Source organism: Cydia fagiglandana, chromosome 6, assembly GCF_963556715.1.
Source record: "Cydia fagiglandana chromosome 6, ilCydFagi1.1, whole genome shotgun sequence".
NCBI classification, from domain to species: Eukaryota; Metazoa; Arthropoda; class Insecta; order Lepidoptera; family Tortricidae; genus Cydia; species Cydia fagiglandana.
In genome coordinates this window covers 406,751-422,884 of record NC_085937.1, presented here as the reverse complement: position 1 = coordinate 422,884, position 16,134 = coordinate 406,751, and the positions used below count along the sequence as shown (strand labels likewise).

At 37.4% G+C, this 16,134-nt stretch overlaps 1 protein-coding gene and 1 long non-coding RNA gene across 2 annotated transcripts in view; one reads left to right on the top strand and one right to left on the bottom strand.

Annotated features, from left to right (window-relative positions):
* Positions 1-1,233: 1,233 nt before the first annotated feature.
* Positions 1,234-16,134, top strand: part of LOC134664896 (uncharacterized) — a 312,621-nt gene continuing 297,720 nt past the window's right edge. The window contains exon 1 of the long non-coding RNA XR_010098319.1: positions 1,234-1,244. This is a non-coding gene — a long non-coding RNA (uncharacterized LOC134664896). The remainder of the gene's footprint in view (positions 1,245-16,134) is intronic.
* On the bottom strand, positions 1,700-14,355 carry LOC134664893 (rhomboid-related protein 2-like). The gene is made up of 5 exons (XM_063521606.1): positions 14,311-14,355; positions 4,648-5,047; positions 3,676-3,828; positions 3,165-3,340; positions 1,700-3,040 (listed from the first exon to the last, which is right to left on the bottom strand). Exons 2-5 carry the CDS (start codon positions 5,005-5,007, stop codon positions 2,737-2,739), a joined length of 993 nt encoding a protein of 330 aa, XP_063377676.1. The 5' UTR covers positions 5,008-5,047; positions 14,311-14,355; the 3' UTR covers positions 1,700-2,736.

Here is a 16,134-nt window from a genome sequence, read left to right as displayed (position 1 = left end):
AAATATAAAACCGTTCAAGTATTTTTAATGCCTCTTTTTTTAAAGTTTCACTTCTTACACATTATTAACGCCCTCTATTGATGAGTTATGGTACTGTGTTCCGCTACTCGTCAGCAGATGGCGCTAATTTTAACATTACCGTTATGTTATATCCAAAAGTGGCGTATTTCTCTTTTCTATTATATGGCTAATATGCTCATGAGAAAGCTAAATTGTAGTTATAATATACTTAAATAAAAAAATCTGTATAACTACCAAATAACTACCCAACTATAATTGAATAGTAATTATTTTTCGACATCGGTTTTACAGTTTTAAGGTTTCTATTTCATTATATTCAAGGATGATTATCATCATTTTTAAGGGTTTGTAAATGAAACTTAATTCTTAAGATAATGTAATCAAATATTTATTACAAATAATTATCACTTATATCACTTTTGATATGTAGGTAGCATACAAACAAGTGGTAAGAACCAATACAGAGGCACCATGCGTCGTCTAATAAAGTCTTCAGTTTTCAGTAACAAAATATTAAAAAAAAAACTGAGACCAGAAAAGACGTCACAGTTAACTTGTTGCCTCTTTTTCAACAAAGTGACGACTCGTGACGTCACGATATACGATCACGGGCCCTAGCCAAGACAAACACAAATCGAAAAGTCTAAATGTGAGTCGCTTCTACAAATTCGGGTAAATCCATCTGTCAGATTATGCGAGTTTTGTCTTAAGAAAAGGTAATAGGGTATCTGCTGAGAGGGTCGAATGGATTTACCCGAGTTTGAAGTTAAGCGACACATGTGTCCGAATGACAGATGCTACGAAAAGTCACGTGACTAGCCTATTTAAGTATCGATTGGCGTTTTCTATCAACGATCGTCATCTTGGCTAGGCTCCAGTTATGGCACAAGAGACACCTTATCCATATAAAGTATAGACAAATGTTTTTTCTTATAGAATTTGCAGATTACTGTGATACGTATATCGAAATTATAGAGTGGAGCTAGTGGAATTATTATTGGTAGGTAGGGATATCTAATAAAAGTAATAAAGTTTTAGGTTAACATGTAAAATTCTGTGACTTTTACCAATAAAATTCTGATTCTGATTCTGATTCTGAGGTATAATCTCATAGTTAACCTATCATGTCATCGTCATGTCAGCGTCATCGTGAAGCTTGTCGGAATGCACGGAGGCGGTCAAAGGGTTAAGTCAGTATTCATACAGCGGGTACGATTCTGTACGTCTTTAGAAAATAATACTTAAACATCATTTGACTATACTACAAGTGCGCTTAAAGTTACCAGACTAGAACAGTGTAATCTCGAAGGTTCCAGAACGTAAACATAAAAATAATGACGCTAATAGGCACTTATGAACATCACAAGCCAGATTTTAACAAAAAATACTTTGGACTATAAGGTCACAGACATGAATACAAGTAGATAGTTGATTAGTTTTGAAAAGCAGGTAAAAATACCCGTGACGAGGACCCAGCTATCTGCCAACTATTTTAAACAAAAATGGAAAAATGAACCACTTCCGGCAAGACACGAACTTGCGACCTTTTGGAACATCGGTCCGATCGCTTCTAATCAATTGAGCTACCGAAGCTTACCAGAAGCGTGCTACTCTTTCCATTCCTTTCTTTTTTTGTTTACACGCCTTAGGGAGACATCGGCCGTATGAATATTCTATATTGTTGTCCAAGTTTTATTGAGAATTCGCCAGTAACAACGTGATATCACATACATTGTAGTATCATATCATAGTAATATCCTGCTTGATAAAAGTTATATTACACATGATATCTACACTTATTATTATCTATCCATAACCAGTAAAACAGGTCTCCATAAAGCTTACCTTTAGCCCAAAGTAATAAAAATAATAACAGAAATTAAATGGGATCTCAATCATTGAATTATGGCACAAATTTCTGAGCAATACAGTTAACTAGGCACCAAATATCTGCATTTTAGTGTGCATCAAACAATTTGAAAAATACGTTAATAATTGTTTGCATTTTTTGGTAAATATACGTCAAATTAAAAATAAGTCGCTTCTCCGTAACCATACAAATATTCTTAAATATTTATAATAATGCTTATAATAAACTTACATATATACGAGTAACGTGTAATCACAAGCCATTTGAACCCAATGTTTTGATGCAAAACAATCTTAAATATTCGATTTCATAGAAATCAAGACTTATTACTAAGTACTGAGCCGAGAATAATACTTCCCATTCGTTTCATAGAACTGAAAATCAGTCGCAAGTCTGATAAAAGGCCAAAAACGTTGGCCACCAGGCACAACACCCGACTGAAGAGTCTTACTTTAACTTTTTCTCTTTCTAAAACTAATTTTTTCAGCTCCATGAAACGTATGTAAGTAAGTAAAGGGAGTATGGCCACGCGTGATTTAAAAGCATCACATCACAATATCCAACACAAAAAGCTGTGCCAACAAACAATCACTTCTAGTACAATTTATACCTACGGCCTGTATAAAAAGTCATACATTTTCAGCAACAAATATTCTCATGTTTACTAACATGAAAATAAACTAGAAAAATTTAACAATAACAATACGTTAAGGAAGACTTGGCGCAATCATCTGCATCATTCCTTTGGTTCTCAAACTAAGGTATAAATTCCATCGGAAGCTAATGTAATAGCGGACGGAGGAAATTGCACTTTAAGTCGCCTCTTTAAGGCTGTTAATTGTGCGTCATGTATCCAACTCATGCCAGAACACATAATGGATTGTAGCTAGGGTTGTCCCTCCTATTAATGCTAAGGCAGAGATGAACCTGGCGATTAAAATAGGTGTTTTATTGGAGTTTTCTCCTGAGAAGACGAGGAAGCCAACAGGAATGCCCACGGCGGCTCCCAGAGCGTGGGCCGACCAGGCCACTGGGGCCGTGTCCCAGGCGGCTGCTGGCGTGCGCAGCAGCACCCAGCTTAGCGTCTCTGATGTTGCTAGCACCACCACGCTTAGAGGCCGGAACCACCAGAGCGGGATGTGGCCGAATCTAAGAAAGATAATTAAGTATAAATTAATTTAAAAAAAAGAAAGTATACTTATTATTACGAGTACTTAAAAATATTTCGAGTTACGACGAAAAAACAAGTGTATGATATCTTGTTAAAACTCACCTAAGGCAGACGTTAGGCAGATGTGCTGTCAACAACGCATAGACGGCAGCGGACGCCCCAACGACGCGTACTCGCGGTTGTAATGCTCCGGCGCCTAGCGCGCCCGCCGCCAGCCCCGCCGCCCATATCGCGCAGACACGGCCGCGGCCCTGCTCACGCTCTAGCACCCAGCCCACCTGCAACGGAGAAGATACGCGTAAATTTAAAAAAAGATATATGGCGGGTATGTTAATCCAAGGAGTGCAAACTTTAGTTTTGGGTAATGCGTGGCTGCTGGCTAGCGCTTAATTTGCGGACAATTTGCATAACGTTGCCGTAATAGCGTACATTTCATGATGTGCAGCGAGAGAGCATCTTGCAATAATCCGAGAGCGGTGCATTAGATCTAGTTGCATCTCTCATCTATTTAACGCCGCATTTTTTAATGTCAACTGTTTATATGATTTTGCTAATAACGGGAAATTGATAGAATATTTTTTTTTACAACTCTAGTAAGTTTTTTTGAACTTACCGCAAGGGCAACGATGGCGTTGGTAGCCAAGTGCGTGGCCGAGGCGTGTATGACGCCGTAGGACAGCAGCCTCCAGGGCTCCCGCCACCACGCGCCCGGCGACCACTCCAGGCGCGTGCGCGCGCGCTCCGAGCCCCACAGGTACATTGACACCTGCGCAAATATATCATTGAATTTAAAAATATTAACTATAAGTCAGAATTAGATGCGAGGCTTCTAATATAATTTAGTAGTTGAATAAAATTTAGCAGTAAGATGCGTAACTCTCGGGTCACCCCACTCCAAAAATCATTCACATAAAGTCCATAATCATATTATAATAATATGAGTCATATAATCATATTTTTATATCCAGTTCAATTTTGAAATTAGATGTCGGTCAAATATAACTCAGAATAACGAAATTCGTTACAGCAGTTAAATAACCTCCTCCTTTTGAGATTTGGAAGTCTGTTAAAAAACCACTCTTGTAAACTTGGGATTTTTCGTTAAATTATTGCAGTATAAAACCATAAAATAATCTCAATTAGGTAAATCTATTTCAGAATTTATCATATTTAGTCCCCAAAGCGCGAGTTTCCCAGAAATCGCGGGTATTACGTAGGTACCTACTGATTGTGGACCAGGAAAATATTTTTTAAGTATCAATATGCGTAATTGACGTAATATACTTTTTAACCAGTAATTTATTGAAATGTGGAATGATATCCGGTCTTTAAGATAATAGCGTCTAAATATTGTAAAGACGTAAGTAATAGAATTACGCTTCTAAATTTATTTAGACACTATTAAATTTATTTAGCTTCATGAAACTACTGTAAAAATATAGGTATGTGTGATTTTGCAGTTTTTTGTAGGTATGTTATTAACTTAACATTTACCTATCTACTCATTTCTATACTTAATTCTTATATAAATACAATAAAAATGTAATAAAAAAATGTTGAAATAGTAAAAGTGAAAGAAACTTACGATTATAATAATAACGGTGAGTATAAAATAAGGCGGTTTGAGAACAGCGTACAACTTCTCCGATCTCTTCTGAAACTTCGTTTTAACTTTCGGCTTTTCTTCTATCGGCTTGTCTTGCTTCTGTTTCTTGAGAACATCCCACACTCCGAGCGTGAGGCCGGCTTGGAGTTTCGGGCTCGGCGGGGAGTCGAGGAGACGGCGGTGCTCGCCGGGGCTTCTGGTCTCCCGCTCCAGCCACGCTCGGGTCGCTGGGGGCCGGGAGGGTGCCACGCGGCGTGGAGTATCCCGTGGGCCTCGTGGCACATGCACTGGCACTGGTCGGTAGCCCGCTCGGTGCTCGACGTCGGCATCGGGCGCCATCGCGACCTACTACCATTTTCCGTCAACCTCTCGCGTGCGTCTGTAAACAAGTAACGTTATATTGTAGCGCCGCGATATATATACGCGTTTCAGGAGGAAAAATAGAAATACATAAATCAATATATTACTTACAATACAATAGAAATAAATATGTAAGTATATTCCTATAATTGCAACGGGAAATTGATGGGTAATTTGCTTGCGGTTTGTCTGCGCTAGAAAATAAACTTGAGTATTTTATTTTAGTTTACTAGTAAATGCAGTTATTCTATTAATATACTTTACACCATTACTCATGTCGATCAAACCGTGGCTCAGGGAAAAAGGTCCAATGCCACGTTTTCACCTACTGTATTGTATTTTATAAATAACTAATTATTTATTTTACAAACCGTGGTTGCAGTGTTTTGTCATCATCACGAGTTACCACATAAAATAACATAATAATAAAATATTGATTTATGTACCTACGTCAAATTTTTTACTTCACATTGAAGAGCTTCGTAAAAGGTACCATTGTATTAATTTTATGAAAAATGTTTATGGTACATATTATTAGTATATCATCATCATATTCCCCGCGTTGTCCCGGCTTTTGCCACGGCTTATGAGAGCCTTTAAGAAGAAGAAGCCAGAGATTTTAAAATACGCTATAAACTTATTAGTTATCTATTTATTACAACAAAACGGAAAACAGACCATTTAAAAATGCTGCTCATTATCAGAGAAAGAGGTACTTCTAGAGGTGATATCCAAATTCGAATTGTCTGGTATGGGGTCTATGTAGATACCTATGCGATGTGACTGATCTGTTATTATTGCAATACACTTATTGTGTTACTTCCATTACGAAAACCTACCATTATTGAGTTGATGTTATAAACCTAACGTTTTTATCCTAAATTGTATAAATACTATAAATAGCTTAGTTACACTACACGTCAGTTTCACTTGGTATTGTAGACAGGTAAGTACTTAGCGTAGGTACTAAGTACATAAATAAGTTGATACATTTTATTTATACAACATTAAACGTAATAAATTATAAAATAATTAAATGCAAATACCACTTATCCCTAATATGTACCGTCGGGTTTCCCACAAACAAGGCCCTTGTTTATTATTTGTATCCTAAGACAATTACTAATACTAGGCAGTACTTATATGTCTGAAAATGTTCAACGTTGGTGGACGCTTACGCCATTTTGTGGGCGCGTGAAACAATCTTGTGGTTTGCGCGGGCGCACGGACTATATTCGCTAATTGGGTTTTCATAGAAACCCCTAAAGAGATTTACGTTTAAAGCGTTTTCCTAATTGTGACGCGAGTATTGTTTATATTTTGAATGAATTTCGAAGAATGCGTAGTGGAGTAACGTAAGGAATGTTATTGTTTTGAAGGAATATGATTTAAATACATTTGTGATGTAAAATTTTAGTTTTTAGGAGGTCATTGTTGTTTTTAGTTACAAGATTTTAACTGGTTATGCTTAGAGGAGACAACTTAAAAAAAAATTTTCTTGTTTGTATATAGTAGTTACATACCTATATACATTATTTTTTCTAAGAGTGATTTGGTGTACTAGTCTACTTGACAAGTACAAAATACCTAGTAAAAAATAGAGACTCTTACTGCTCCTAAAATACGTGCTGATTCATACGGGAAAGTAATGCTTTCCCAACGATAAAGATAAAAATGTTAATTTATTAGATATCATTTAATCTAAGGTATTTAATTTTTATGCTCATCTTTTATTTATTTATTCGTGCCTATTCATGAGAGTATAATATTATATATTTTGCCGATCTATAACAGACCGAAGGTTTATTTTTCGATCTAGGACGAACCTCCTGCATGTTAATAAATCTAGACACGTGTACGTACAATTTACAATATCACACCATTGTTTCGCATAGCCAGCTCGATTCCTATCTGCCGAACATACAGGGTTACCAGCCTAAAGGTTACCTTTCGTAAACTTTATTGCGACGTCATAAAACACACAAATGGCTAGCTTTTCTTACCATCTTTGACAAAATTAACTGATAAATCGTGACCCTTGTTGCGACGAGATAAAGACTACCAAAGATCAGCTGAGCTGTTGTACTGTGTATTTATACCTAATGACAACAGACTATAAAGCTCAGTGGGAGTGTCAATGTTGAATCGCCGTGGTGGTTCAGTAGACAATGAAGTGATTGGAACTTGATAATGGTCTATTTTCTTTATTAGGAAGCAGATAAGAAAGGATACGATATTAATGTTTTGTTGACATAAGTCACTTATGGTATTGACGAATAAAATGTAGTTACCCACGTTGCCATACTAGCAGTTTGCTACAGAAATGTGGCTAAATATGTAATTATGTTAGGGCACCGACTGCATTATAATAGGTATAATGTATAACTTGAGCCGCTCGGCGAAATTTTAACTTTTAAGCATTTACGGTGTATTGAATACCTATGATATTTTTAGACGATCTTAGTGCGAGTCGAATAAGACACCGACAGTTCTGTATATTTTTTAGTAATATACTGAACTTGAAAATAAATACCAAAAAAGTAATTCCGCGGGTTTTTTAAAAAGGGCATTTACAGACTATATACAAGCGATCTTATAAGTTTCTTTACTACCTTTTAAAGTAGTAAACAAAATACGACGTAGCATTTGGTAGGCTACTGCTATGTTGACCTCATTAATACTTAAGTATACAACAAGAAGCATATGTGTTTGGAATGCACTAAGTGCATTGGAATGCACATGCTATGTACATGCGTAGCATAAACGGTAACCGTATGTTTTCGGTGCGTGTCGAATAGTGCTGCTCAATATGCATCCCTATGCCTAAAGTGGAGATGCAACACCAGACTAATGCGTTCACAACACGTGCAACGCAATGCATTGCATTGTTATTGGTGCGATCAGTTAAGTTTCATGAAACAAAATATACTACGTTCAAAAGGTATGTTGGGGGTATCTGGCCGAGGTGTGTACATTATTTTTCTGCTCGACGGAGAATGCGGTAACTTCGTTTAGCGCAAGTATGCCGAAAGTTGACGATTTCCGACCCGAGGGTAGAAAATATTATTAAATTAATGAAATTGCTACCTACTAAGTAGTCATTCGTAATGTTCGGTTACTGCCAAATAACATGCCAATCACGTCAATTTAAAGAGACAGGGTTATTTAAAGACGGTGTTGGCATAAGTAAGAGGAAAAGATTAGATTTAGTTCTTATTGTATGCATACAATCAATCAATACCAAGAGTAAAGATAAAATAGGTATTACATTCGATGTAAATCGAGGAAGATTCAATCTTTATGTGAGTATGTTAATATTTTACATCTGGCACCATTTGGTTAAAAATACACAGAAAACGAAATACAAGTTTAAAACTAGGTAACAAAGTACCACCCGGCAACAAAAGATTATAGACCGGGAGATAGTGACACATTTTACTGGGTCATTTGTACCAGTATGGCGGTTCGTCAGGGGTCTAAGCATGTAATGAAGGAAAGAAAAATGATGGTCATAGCGCTGGTACCGGCGGCCGAATCGCGTGGGCGTTAGTCGAACGTGTCGGATAAAATACGAGTGTCGAACGATTTGTTCCACAAAAATCCTCGTATTTTCCGATAGTCCATAAAAAAGAAGTAGGCGGTAGCGTAATGCCATACTTCTCCGGTGTGACTTACAGCCCGCCATACTGAGGCGAACACATTAATAAAAAAAAAACAATTCAACCATTTGTACCAAGCTAATTTTTGCACAGGTAATCATCGTCGAGCAGCCATTCATGGACATCACCATGCCATACTCTTCGGACGGTTCCAAATGGCGCCATACCGTCACAAGGGAGTTAATTTTTTTTTTGCTAAACGATTTGTACCAGTATTGCATTTAAATTTTTGGAAAGTATTTGATAAAATGTGACCGTTATTATAATTGCCATACTTATAGTAGGGGGAAAAAGTGCTGCCATACTTGAAAAACTTATTTAATCGACACGTTTCAAAAATACGACTATGTATACGTAAAATAATTTTTTACAGCATGGCATCATCATATTCTGTTTGTTTGGATACAATTGTACCTAAAAAAATATATTTCAGATTATAACTACGGGGCGGACGACTGTGAGACTTAAGCCAAGACTTAAAACAAAAAACAATTTTTTGACGATTTGTACCAGTATGGCATTTGGATTTTTGGAAATTATGTGATGCAATGTGACCATTATTATATTTGCCATACTTCTAATAGGGGGAAAAAGGGGCACCATACTTGAAATAAAAAAAAAAATATTGTACACATTTGCCACCTCCTACAGGTATGGCATTATGAGATTTCCATTTATGATCACACAGAAAGTCTTGAAAAAAAATTACAAGTTGGTACAAATCGTTTAGCAATAAAAAAAAATTAACTCCTTTGCGGCGGTATGGCGGCCATTTGGAACCATCCGAAAAGTATGGCATGGTGATGTCCATGAATGGCTGCTCGACGATGATCACCTGTGCAAAAATTAGCTTGGCACAAATGATTGAATTGTTTTTTTTTAATTAATGTGTTCGCCTCAGTATGGCGGGCTGTAAGTCACACCGGAGAAGTATGGCATTACGCTACCGTCTACTTCTTTTTTATGGACTATCGAATAATACGAGGATTTTTGTGGAACAAATCGTTCGACACTCGTATTTTATCCGACACGTTCGACTAACGCCCACGCGATTGGGCCGCCGGTACCAGCGCTATGACCATCATTTTTATTTCGTTCATTACGTACTTAGACCCCTGACGAACCGCCATACTGGTACAAATGACCCAGTAAAATGTGTCACTATCTCCCGGTCTATTACTGAATTTTATCGATTTTATTGTTTATGTTGAAACTAAAAACCGGGCAAATGCGAGTCGGACTCGCGCACGAAGGGTTCCGTACCATAATGCAAAAAAAAAACAAAAAAGAAGCAAAAAAAAAACGGTCACCCATCCAAGTACTGACCACTCCCGACGTTTATTGTTTATTATTAAAAAAATTGTAATTACAGCGTTCGCCAATACATTACAATCTTAAATACTATTTAACCAACATTACTTAACCTAATTTTTAATTCACTACACTACACTACTTAATTAATACAGCGATTCAAATATTCGTTTACATTGTTCTACAAGTAGTGACCACTTGGATGCGAACACATCAATGTGTGGTGCCATATTAAGTACAGAGTTGAGCAGCGTGAGTGCGGTGTGTAGCGGCGCTTGGCGCAGCAGGCCGCTGCGCGCGGGCGGCGCAGCCAGCAGCCGCGCGCTGCGCAGTCGCCCGCGCGCATCAGGTGCATACAGTCTTACTACCTCACACACCAGCTCTACACAGTCCACCCTATTATGGATGACGCCTAGGGCGAGCTTCGCTACTGCTAGGTGTCGTCTGGTTTCTAGTGATTCGTACCCTAGCATGCCTAGCAGAAAACGCGCCGGTACATGTATGGATAATAAGTAAATTGTTTTTTGTATAAGTGACGTAAATACCTTTTCTGAACCCTTTCGAGCAAGAGTATATAAGAATTTTCATGAGGTGTCCAAACTGTTGCACTCGTTTCCAATACACTACGAACGAGAGCCGAATATAGAGCGCGCAGAGCTATGGGCGAAAATGGCTGAGAGTTACGCAGTACGAATCCCAGTTTTTGAGCCGCCCTCTTAGCAACATTTATCGCATGTTCGCGAAACGTTAATTGTTGATCAAACAATACCCCCAGGTCTCTCACCGAGCTTACGCGTGTAATAGCGCTGTCGCTCAAAGAATATCGGCATATAATTGGCTGGGAAGAACGTGTGAATGACATTACTTCACATTTTTTTAAATTAAATGTTAATTTATTTTGCACACTCCATGCATATATCGCGTTGATGTCGTTTTGTAACTCCTCACAGTCTGCTGAATTCTTTATTACTTTTACGATTTTAACATCATCTGCAAACATGAGAACTTTGCTATGACGCGCTACTGTTGGTAAATCATTTATTAGAATATTAAAAAGCAGCGGGCCCAAATTGGACCCTTGACTTATACCCGACAGCGTTGCGTATGCATCTGATAGAAATGGTCCGTACTTCACAAATTGCGTTCTGTCACTGAGATAACTTGAGAAAAATCGTAGCAATCTAGGTACAAAACCCATAGAACCCAATTTAGTTAGCAAGACATCGTTATCCACTCTGTCAAATGCCTTTTGAAAGTCCAAGTATATGACGTCCACTTGGTTTCTTTTGTCAATTTCGAAAGACATTAAACTGAGTAAACTGACCAGATTGGTAGCAACAGACCGCCTAGGAAGGAATGCGTGCTGCGCGCTCGTGATGTGCGGTAAGCATTGAGGTAATATAAGCGCATGTAGTGTCATCTCATATACTTTAGCGAGTGAGCATAATATAGCTACCGGTCTATAATTTTCAACTTGGGTCTTGGGCCCCGATTTTGGGATAGGCGTGACTCGAGACTGTTTCCAGCACTTAGGATAAACTCCGGTCGATAGAATTATGTTAAATATAAACCTAATTGGTTCGCACAAATAGTCAGCACATCCCAATGCATTATGCAAATTCGCACAAATACATAATGGTCCCAAAAGTTAAGCGAATACCAAATCCGGAAGGCTTATCGAACTGTTTAAAATCTATCTTACCCCAACACACTTTATCAAGTTTATTTTCATCGAACTGCTGGTCCGAAACATAATCCAGCGCACCTGGAATTCTAACCACGATAGTCGATGTCGTAATATTTTGTGGAAATGTTCGGTAGTTAAGTTACCACAGATTGTTCTATTAGTTAAGTAGTAATTGTTAGTGTCATTTGAGGCCAATGACCTATACAGTCAGTAAATATTTGATGTTGACCGTACTCTTTGTATAAGATATGTAGTGCCTAAGTATGTAATCTACAAATCACTACAAATCATTATCCTTTATCATGCACACACTAAGGTTGTACTTACCTACTCTACATTCGAACATGATTCAAACAGAAAGGAAGTTTCTGCTAACCCCAGGATTATATTATTTATATCTATACGATAAGAATACAACAAATACTCCCTTTTTATTAAAGAAGAACATACAGTAAACACTAAAGCAACTGTCATCTAAACTTCCCATCCAGGGGGCCGATTTTTGAATTTCGATCGCTCGATTTCGCCACTCGAAACTCGGTGGAAAACGGCGAAATGCTAATTTTTGAAATACGAGCGATCGAAATTTGGAATCTAGTGGTATTGACCACTCGATCTCAATTCCATTAGTAAAATTTGAACGCCTAGTAGTGGAGATATCATTTAATGAAATACACGAAATCGAGTGGTCGAATTTCAAAAATCGGCCCCCTGAGCGGAAACTAGGCCTTACAGGGATTCGTCCAGTTTCCGCTCGATATTATTTATCCTGCATCTACACTGCATACTGCAGTATTTCGTACATCATTTTCAACAAATTACTATAACCCTTGGTTCGATCCCGCTATCTCCGGTATGGAAGTATTTGACAGGTGTATTCCCATTTGTCTCCGCCCCATGTGTCCACTGCCACACATGAGACGAGGACAGGTGGAAATGATTCATTTCAATGCACCTATTCCCAGTGTAGGTGTATCTAAACAATAATAACCTGTAACTTGGTATTCTTGCAGAATGTTACAATATATTAAATTATATATACCTATGAATGACACATTCATAGTATAACAACAAACCGATTTGGCTAAACAAAGAGCCACACAAGGAAGTGTCTGTCCGTCTGTCTGGCAACTGTCGAAGGCTGTGTCAATTCAATTGATACAGACAAGATTGCCCTCCGATAAGCAGAGGCCAGGAACATCATATGTTCTGTCAAGTTGATGTGGATCTATTCGAGAAGTTTTAACGACAGTTAGAGATATCTCTGGCATAGTGATATCTCAATAATAATCATGAAAATTAACTACACAGGGTGACATAAGCTTTTAGAAAATGCTTATATTATTTTTATTTTATTTATTTAAGGTTTACCAACAATTGTTGACATCGTGGTGTCACAAATGTTACAATCACTTACAGGTAAACACCGCATGCAAAACAAATATACCTAAGTAAACAACTATATAAATACCTTGATTTAAACTTATTGGTCTAATTATTTATATTTTAATAACTATTCTGTGACAGACGTTATAAATTTATTTAGTATTATCGTGGATGGTACTTCTCGGGGTGCGTTATTATAACCTCATAAGTTTTATAACATAAGTACCTAGAAATATAACCCTAAAGATAAAAATATTGTCATATATGTAGGTAGTTTTTAGTTGCGAATATACCTTGTTATGGAAGACGTGTTTTATTACCAGTGCCTTGATATTTCCCAAATATTTTACTGGCGACGACGATTTCCAAAATCCGTGCGTGCTGTGTGTAGTTGTAATTAATAAACAAACGAAAAAAGTGCAAATACAATGTCGGTCGGCAAAATAAGTGAATTTAAAATCCATATAGACGATTGGAGGTTATACATTGAGCGGCTAAGTACATTTTCGAGCTTTGATCTTATTTTATTTATGCATAGTAACAACAACAGATATAATATCCTAATTAATATCGTCGTAAATAATCATAAAATTAGCAATGTCACAAGCTGTTACTACACCATTTTGAATAATATAAATACTGTATGATATTCAGTATGCATATCATACATATCGACAGCATAATAAATATAATTAGTCATCTCAAGCTCGATAAAATAAATTAATATGTAATTAGTATAATGCTACTGCATAAATAATGAAATGTTGATTGGCATGCAGTATACTTCGTTTGATCATAATGAGTGGGTATGCACTTAATTACCGGCAGCTTCTTTTAATGATAACTAGTTTGTAGCAATGTAATTTATAATGGTGTTAATTTTTACATTTGAATATTAATTTATGATATAATTAAATTCTCCTTCACCAAATTTTTTCATTACATTCCTATCGTAAATAAGAAATTGTTTTTATTCAATGTTTTTTTTTTTATTATGAATGGGCTTACTCATGACCACAGACTAGCCGAGTACAGTTGCCATCAATATATCGGAGCGGCCAGGGTGCTCAAAAATATCTCTGTGCAAGCACTTTAACGCCTTGACAATAGAGGAGTGTTCAGATATTTATGAGGGCCTTGGCCGCTCCGATATATCTGATGGCGACTATACCATTGTCAGTTGGATTAATCAAGTATTTACTGACATTATAATATGTTTAAAAACCAAAATAAACTCACCATTTTATTATCAATAACACTTATCACTACTAACAAAATCCAAATTCTTTTTAACACAAATAATAAAATTTCTAGATTTTTTACACAAAATATCAAACTTTGTATATTATTACATACATGTGCATCTCATTAAATACACCTACACCTAGCAGATAAGCTTTTAGCTGTACGTGCGGATCGCGCGGCGCGTGATACGAGACAGATGGTTAAAATGAGATGCGCGCGAGCATACCGGCGCGGCGCGGGCGCTACCTGCACCCCGTGACGTCACATCATCTGCACAGATGCTGCGGATTGTGTTGCCATAGAAACGATACTGATCTACACATTTTTAAGGTAATTTTACAACTGTACAAGTGCCCGTGCGTGTGAAGTCAGATGCGCGGGAGTCGATGCCGACGCCGGGGCACCGTGAGCGTGACGTAAATAGCTTAATTTGTTTATGTATCTTCTACGACTGCGTAAAATCAACGACGAATTTGTACGACGGATGCTGCATACATTCAATAGTAAATTAAATTAAAATGTTCTGAAATAAGGCTGAATTTTTAACCGTTGAAATTTGATACTGAGATAGTTTGAGGCTCGGGAAAGGACATATAGGGTAGTTTTTATCTGACGAAGACGCGAGTAGAAACTAGTTACGAATAAAACTAATGACCATCTTTTAATCTCGGTCTCTTTTATATTTTCCAGTAACTACGCATCTAATAGTTTTGTCAATCTGTATTCTTCAGTTTACATATTAGGTTCTATGTATATTAGTTTATAAAATGTAAGCTTTGTCTCAGTCACCGAATAATACATTTATTAGTTAAGGCTCACGCCAGATGCGTAACCAAAAAAATATTTTCGATAAATCGAAGCCTGCAGGTTGGCGCCAGGTGCACTCGATAAGTAACATCTGGCCGCGTTGCTATGCGTCGACGCAGGTAGCTAACATTTCGGAACCCACTGGTTCCAGTGCAGTGGTCCTAGTGTAGCGTGACCTTTAGGACTGTAATCCTGATACACAGTTTAGGTTAGAGTTAAAGGTTAGGTACCTAGTTACATTAAAATGAACTGGCTTACTCGTATTTTGAATAAATGAAATCGAAGCCTGCAGGTTGGCGCCAGTTGCACTTGATAGGTAACATACGAGTAAGTACCTATCTTATCTGGCCACGCATCGCATTGCTAATAGGTTGAGGCACGCAGGTAGCTAAGGTGACGGAACCAGCGTAGCGTGAGTCAGACCTACCTAACTCTACATGGCATTTGCAATGACAAAGTGTGGCACTGTCATCATTAATGTCAAATTTCTATGTAAATAAACAATAAACAATTCTGATTCTGATTAGGAATATGACGTTATAAACTATACCTATTCATATAAACTCTGTTCTTTTCAAAATGGTGCAAAGTAGCTTAGACGAACTCTACCTTGAGAACTGTTATCCTGATACATACACTTTACACGAGGCTTATTAACAGTTATAACACTTATAACCAAGTTAAGACAGTAGATTTCGGAACGAAAAAGGTCTTACGTCTTACAATGCAATTCATGCACACCGTCTCCAAAACATATGTGATACAAGTCAGGTCAACCCGAGACCCCGCCTCGGTAATAGTTTGGAATAATCCTGGGATCAACACCCGGCGCGAGCGCACCTGCCATTTCACAAAAAAACGTCTTGACAATGCTGACTTGTATAATCTGAACCCAAGACCGAGAACAGCAAAGCTTTATGTTTTAAACATAGCTCGCATGTGTAAGGTTTTTTTGGAGCGAATGCTTGGTGATACTCTTAAAAGCATTGAATTTGGAGATGACGAATATGA